Source organism: Equus quagga, chromosome 7, assembly GCF_021613505.1.
Source record: "Equus quagga isolate Etosha38 chromosome 7, UCLA_HA_Equagga_1.0, whole genome shotgun sequence".
Lineage (NCBI taxonomy): Eukaryota > Metazoa > Chordata > Mammalia > Perissodactyla > Equidae > Equus > Equus quagga.
In genome coordinates this window covers 37,571,238-37,577,237 of record NC_060273.1, presented here as the reverse complement: position 1 = coordinate 37,577,237, position 6,000 = coordinate 37,571,238, and the positions used below count along the sequence as shown (strand labels likewise).

General features: G+C 63.1%; 2 protein-coding genes across 2 annotated transcripts in view; one reads left to right on the top strand and one right to left on the bottom strand.

Annotated features, from left to right (window-relative positions):
• The window catches only part of SAP25 (Sin3A associated protein 25), a 1,745-nt gene extending 691 nt beyond the window's left edge, over nt 1-1,054 (top strand). Inside the window, exons 3-6 of the mRNA XM_046667203.1 lie at nt 28-134; nt 232-373; nt 494-591; nt 680-1,054. Coding sequence (XP_046523159.1) covers nt 28-134; nt 232-373; nt 494-591; nt 680-979 — 647 coding nt within the window. The 3' untranslated portion in view covers nt 980-1,054. The remainder of the gene's footprint in view (nt 1-27; nt 135-231; nt 374-493; nt 592-679) is intronic.
• Nucleotides 1,055-1,213: 159 nt separating this feature from the next.
• LOC124242299 (insulin receptor substrate 1-like) lies at nt 1,214-5,239 on the bottom strand. Its single transcript, XM_046667202.1, has 3 exons — nt 3,340-5,239; nt 2,011-3,146; nt 1,214-1,618 (listed from the first exon to the last, which is right to left on the bottom strand). Exons 1-3 carry the CDS (start codon nt 3,734-3,736, stop codon nt 1,556-1,558), a joined length of 1,596 nt encoding a protein of 531 aa, XP_046523158.1. The 5' UTR covers nt 3,737-5,239; the 3' UTR covers nt 1,214-1,555.
• Between the last annotated feature and the right edge of the window lie 761 nt (nt 5,240-6,000).

Below are 6,000 nucleotides of genomic sequence, written 5' to 3'. Positions count from 1 at the left end.
CCCCCCCCCCCCCCCCCCCCCCCGCAGTGCCGCTTTCCCCCCAGATGGCCTGGGAGGTGGCCGCCTCAAGGATGACCTTGCTAGCACCCTGGGACCTCAACTACGACTCTAAAGCAGGACCTTGGCTGGTGTGGGTGAGTTTAGGGGTGCCTAGGGCTCCGGCCTTGGGGTGGGGCAGGGGTGCCCTGGCAGGGGGCTGAAGCCCTAGTGATCTTTCCTGCCCCTCCACAGGGGCCCAGTTCTGCATCTGGCGTTGCCTTCTCAGGCCGGACCTTGTGTCATCCCTCATTCTGGCCACTGTATGAGGCAGCCTCAGGCAGGAACCCCAGGCCCCTGGCTCCTGCAACAGGACATCAGAATGGAGAGCATGCAGGTACTTCCCTTGGTCCCCTCAGACCTTGGAGTGATGCTGCATGCGCCCCGTAGGGAACAGCGCAGAGCTCGAGGGCGTGGGGACCCCTCGCCTGCCACCATAGCCGCTTCTCGTCCCCAGGGTTCCCGGTGATGTGCTGTGAAGACGTCTTTCTTTCCGACCCTCTGCTGCCGCGAGGGCAGCGTGTTCCCCTGTACCTGTCTGAGGCCTCTCAGCAGGTGAGCGCTCTTCCTGCTCTGGCCTCAGCCCAGCCTCCCTGCCGGCTCAGGTGGGGACACTTCCCCCTCCTCTCTCCTCTCTCCTCAGGTGCTGGGCTCTCTGAAGCTGCTGCTCCCACCCCCTATTATGTCCCCCTGGGTCCTCCCCACCTCATCCCCTGGCTGCTCCACCGCCTGGCTCAGTGGGCCTGAGCTGATCGCCCTCACTGGCCTCCTGCAGATGAGCCAGGGTGAGCCAAGACCCAGCTCCTCCATCTCAGGGGCTCCCACGCCCCCTGCTGGCCCCCCTGACCCTCTCTCTGACCACCCAGGCCTCAGTGGTGGCGGGAGCTGTTCTCACTGTGCTGATCCATCGCTCCCAGGGACCCCAGACAGTCATTGTCTATAGCTCCTCTGGGGGCAGAGTGGGCCCCCTGTTCCCCCAGGCAGATTCTTTGACAATAAAACAGTGCTGGTTTGCAAACAGGCTCCTTGTGGCGAGTAGCAGAGTGGGGCGCCGAGGCAGGGATGGGATCTCTTCCTCCACCACGGCTTTGGCTGCCCTCCCTCAAATTCTGGTTACTCATTGGCCACCCCCTACAGTGAGATTGGGGAATCTGTGGATCTAAGACCTTTCCAGATTGACCAAGCAGGAAACCTTTAATTGTGGGGTGGGGCCAGGGTGGGGGTCCAGAGTACAGTCCCCCAGACTAGTGGGATGCAGGTACTCCATGAGCTCTGCTGGGTCCCGGAGAAGGGAGGATGGTGTGAGCACGTGGCTGGCATTGGGAGAGGCAAACTAGGGAGTAAGGGGGTGGCACTTCACTTTTTGGGGGGGCACTAGGGATAAGATACCTGGTGCTTTCATCCAACTTGTGCTGTGCCCCGGGAGTTAGGCTCTGGGGCTGGGTTAGTTCTTTGGCTGGGAGGAGACACAAGGCAGGCACTGCAGGTGTAGGGGGGAGGGGGATCCATGTGGGAGTCGTCACCAGAGGCAGGATTGGGGGCCAAGGCCAACCTGAGACTCTGGAGCAATGCTGCAGGAACCCTGTGGGGAAACAGAGAGGATCAGGGTTTTAGCTGAGAAAGCCTACAAGTTTGTAGAGTTTTTTTTCTTTTTGTAAAGGGGAGAGGTTCTAGAATTTTCTCCCTTAAGAGAATCCAACTTCTTGTGGAACCTCCTCCTGGAAGTTTCCCAGGCACCACAGCTAGAAGGGGCAGAGTGGGCAGCGGGACCTAAGGGGCAGCTCAGGGCCTCTACAGATCACACGTCCTAAGGGGCACCTGGGCCTTAGAGCCCCTCCGCCGTGGGCACAGGTGTGAGGGGTGGTTGAGGGGGGGCGAGCGGGAGGGCACTGGTAGCTGCCCGATTTTCTCTCCCCTCCTCCTCATCCATCCGTCAGCCCTGGCTAGACAGGGCGGGGCGCCAGGTTTCCTCACCCGCGCCTCGCCAAGGTTCTGGAACTCGATGCTCGCGTAGCTGTGCGGGCGGTGAGTGCTGGCCCCGGGGGTGTCGCCTCGCGCCCGCAGCGGAGGGACCAGGTCCAGGTCGATGTAGTTGAGGCGGCCGTCGGGCGGCTGCGGTATGGTAGTGCCCATTCCTACGTAGTCCGGGGCCACGTACTCGATGCACACGTACTCCCCAGCTAGCTCGGACGGCGCCTGCAAGCAGGGGTGAGCTCCCGCCGGTCCCCAGCTGTCCCCGACGCCGAGACGGGGGCCTCGGAGCCCGAGTCCAGGCTCCCCGGCCCCGGGCTTGTAGAAACCGGGCAGGGTGCTCGAGGAAAAGGACTCTGGTGCAAAGCGGCTCATGGGCACATATTCAGTGCCCCCCGAGTCCTGGAGTGGCTGGCGAGGAGCGGTGCTGGCGGCTGCCGGAAGGCCCGGGGGCGCCATCACCATGTAACCGCCTGCATCGCCGCCCCCCATGGGCTCATAGTCACTTCTGGCTCCCATGGTTATGTAACCCCCGCCTTGCTCCAACCCCTGGGGGTACGAGGCTACTGCCCCCAGCGTCACCAGGGTCTTGAGGGTTGCTTGCTCGCTCCTCTCACCCAGGCAACCCGGACGGCTCAGACTGATTGATTGGGCCGCGGAGGCCGGGGTCTCATAAGGTTGGGGGACAGAGAACCCGGGGGCGCTTGTCGGGGGATCCCTTGGCAGTGGCTCAGCCCTACCACCGGTAACGCCGTCCCCGAGTCTCTTCATTGCGGCCAGAACGGTCTCGTGAATGCTTTGGGCCACCACACCATCGGGCGCCTGTAGCCACAGCTCCCCGGGACCCGTGGGCGCTGAGCGACCGAGCTCCAGGAAGAAGAAAGAGTCTGCGTGGCCGCAGCGGCGCACACTGAGCAAGGACAGGCGGAGGGCCGGCGGCGGCCATGCCTGGGTGTCCCCGGAGCCTCTACCCCTGGGCTTCCGCAGCAGGCTCAGTACCCCAGAACCCAGGCACAGGCGGTAGCCGCCGCTGCCCAGGCCTCGTGTCCGCCCCAGCCCCTTGGGCCGCAGCGTCACGGGCCAGACGTCCTGAAACGGAGCGAGGATCCAGGTCCCGGGGGCCTCTTGGGAACTAGGACCTGGAGAGACAATGGGCTGGTCGGGGAGGTTGGAGTCACTGTGCCCCGAGAACCGAACACGTGGAAACTCTTCATGTTTGAACTTGATTTCGCAGACTTAGGGGGAGGGAGAGCCTACGGATAAACCGAATCCTTGATCACCCGCCTCCCCCCACCCCGCGCCATCCCCTCCTGCCCAGGGCTTGGGCCTCACCGGCGGCGGCGCGCGCCTGGAGCAGGGCGCTGTACCACGCCTGCTGCTCCGCCTCGCTGGCCGCCGCCACGCCCAGGCTGCGGTCGCGCGTGTAGAGGACGATCAGGTGGCGGTGGCGCGCGTCCACGCGCTTGCTGATGGTGCACGCGCCCGCCAGGCTCACGCTGAGCTTGGGCGGCGCTCGGCCGGCGCGGAACTTCTTCTCGCTCTCGTAGCACTCGAGGCGCGGCGGGTCCGCGCGGAGCACGAAGAAGCGGCGGCGCTGGGACTTCTGCTTTCGCAGGTGGCCGCAGAGCCGCACGTCATCGGGCCAGGCCGAGGGCCGCGGCGGACCGGGGGGCGCGTCGGCGGACTCGGACTCCGGGGTCGCCGTGGGGCCACCGTCTCCGGGCTTCATCCCCGGCCAAAGGCAGTAAAGTGGTCGGAGGAGGGACGGAGACGGCTGGGAAAAGACCCGCAGACGTGGGGTGGAGGTGGTGCTCCCTGGGACGGGGGCGTCCAGACCAGTCTTGATGCCCAGCGTCTGTCCCCTGCTTCCGACTTGAAGTTTGGGGCAGGGGGCTTGCAGTGGCCCCTTGCTGCGCGCAGCATGTGCCCCAGAGGCTGCCCGGTGGCCTGCGATACCCGGGGCTCCAACGGCCTCTAATACTCCGAGGCTCGACCCCAGCCGGCTCCGCGCGCCTCCCGTCGCCTCCTTTCCCCTCCCTCGCTCTGCCGAGCCGACTGCTCCGGAGTCCCCACCCCCGCGAGGTTAACCCTCACGCGCCCCGGGCTCTGGACGCCGGGCCGTGGGAGTGGAGTTGGAGCTGGAAAGTCTAGGGGAGGCAGCCTCCGCCCCACCCCACCCCCTCGCACTGGGCTTTCGCAGGGGCGGGGAGTGTGGGGGCGTCTCCACTGGTCTGAGCTGACTGCCGAGAAAGCGACGATGTGAGGTGAATGTGGATGCAACTGTGTCCGAGGTGACCGCACTGGCGGCGTCCACAGTCCTGGCCATTAGTGGGAGGCTAAGCCGGGCCACCCTTCCAGCAGCATCCCATTCCAGCTCCTGCCACTCTCCACTCGGGCTCTAGGCGTCCGGCACCTGGGTCGCCCCTTCCCACCTAGGAATGGTTCTGTACTCTTCCTTCCCAAGTAACCCTAAGAGCCGGGCTCCTCAAGCATAGGGCTGTGCGCTGTCAGACAAGCTGGAGGTTGTTTCTCTGTGGGTTTGGGGTGATAGGCCGTGTCTTGGGATAGGTTAACTTCTGGATTGGTCCCTGTGCACAGACCAGTCCCACCAGAATCCCAGTCAAGTGGCCGCTGAAGGAGATCCTGTGGAGGAAAAGACCATCTCTCAGGGCATGTCCCTCTTGCTGCCCCATTGCCCTCAGCCCCTCCTCACCACCGTCCAAAAATGCATGGGCCTGTGGAAGGCTCTCATCACAGAAGTGCAGACTCTCTGGCGGAGATACCCTTTGCCCCTTGCATTCTGAGAGGTTTGAGATGGGGCTGGGATTCAGACATTTTACACCCTACTTCTGATCCTTCCTTGCAAGGACCACCGACTCATGCTGGGGGTGATGGCGCTGGTCAGTGCACACCCTGCAAGACAAACCAGCAGTTGACACAAGGGTGGGGGCCTTAGAGGACCTTGTGATATCACTTTCATGGCAAGTAAGATATCTACAGGAGGGAGCTGAGGGTTGGGCGGTGAGGAGGGCAACCGTGGCCCCTATTAAAGATGGAGCACCTTTAGGGTAAGGAAGGAGATAGAACAAGAGCACCGAAGCAAGGGAAGCTGCCTCTCTTCTCAGACTGGTCCAAGGGCCAGGGCCACCTGAGCAGGCAGGGCAAGGCCTCCCACCTGTGCCCCTCCACTTCCCAGCCCTGGGAGGAAGGGGCTCGTCTGTGAGCTGGAATCCTGCAGAAGCCAGTTGTGCCATGTGCATGGAAACTAGGATCCTTGAACATCTTTACAAGGGTCATGTTGAGAGTGCAGGGAGCCAACTAGTGAGGATGGGCATCTGGCTAGCAGGCAGGCGGTGCCCAGAGCCCACTCCAGGTGCCTCCTGGTCAGCCAAAGTCCCCCCAACGTACAGGAGAGGTGCTGGGCTCAGGTGGTGCACTGGGGCCAGTGGCAGCCACCACCACTGGTGGGTGTTGGCCAGGGAGAGGCAGGTATGTGATGGATCAATAAGTGGCCACCAAAACAAGTGTGTTCAAGGCCATAGCCTCCAGTGTGGCCTTGACATATGCACCCTGTGCACAGTGGCAGGAACACAAAACACCTTCCCAGCCTTGGCACTGCCTCAAGGAGTTGGGCACCCACAGGGAGCCTGCCGTGCTCCTGGCCTGGAGCCTTACTCCCCAGGCTTGATTTGAAGCTACCCACAGGAGGGTCTCTTACCTATTCCTTCCTGCTCCCCATCAACCAGGCCACTTTACAGCACCTCAGTCCTTGTGAAATCACAGCTGCTGTCACAGAGACCAGCTCCAAACTACCTTGTGTCATTGAGCCCCTAAGTGCTGGGCAAAGATAAAGCAGGAAGCGGCAGGCACCTGAGTGCCTGGGCTCTGGGCAGGCGACAGCGGTAGAGTGGGCTGGTAATCAGTGCCAGGCGATTTAGCCTGCTGGGTACCAGGAAAAGCCTGGAGCCAAATAACTGGCCTAATCAGTCGCCC

Bases quoted from the DNA above. Each gene is read 5' to 3' on its own strand.
- LOC124242299 (XM_046667202.1), bottom strand. From the start codon at position 3,736: ATGAAGCCCGGAGACGGTGGCCCCACGGCGACCCCGGAGTCCGAGTCC. The intron at 3,147-3,339 runs GTGAGGCCCAAG...TTGTCTCTCCAG, and splicing joins CCAGGCGCGCGCCGCCGCCG to GTCCTAGTTCCCAAGAGGCC. The intron at 1,619-2,010 runs GTGAGGAAACCT...GTTTCCCCACAG, and splicing joins AGAACCTTGGCGAGGCGCGG to GGTTCCTGCAGCATTGCTCC.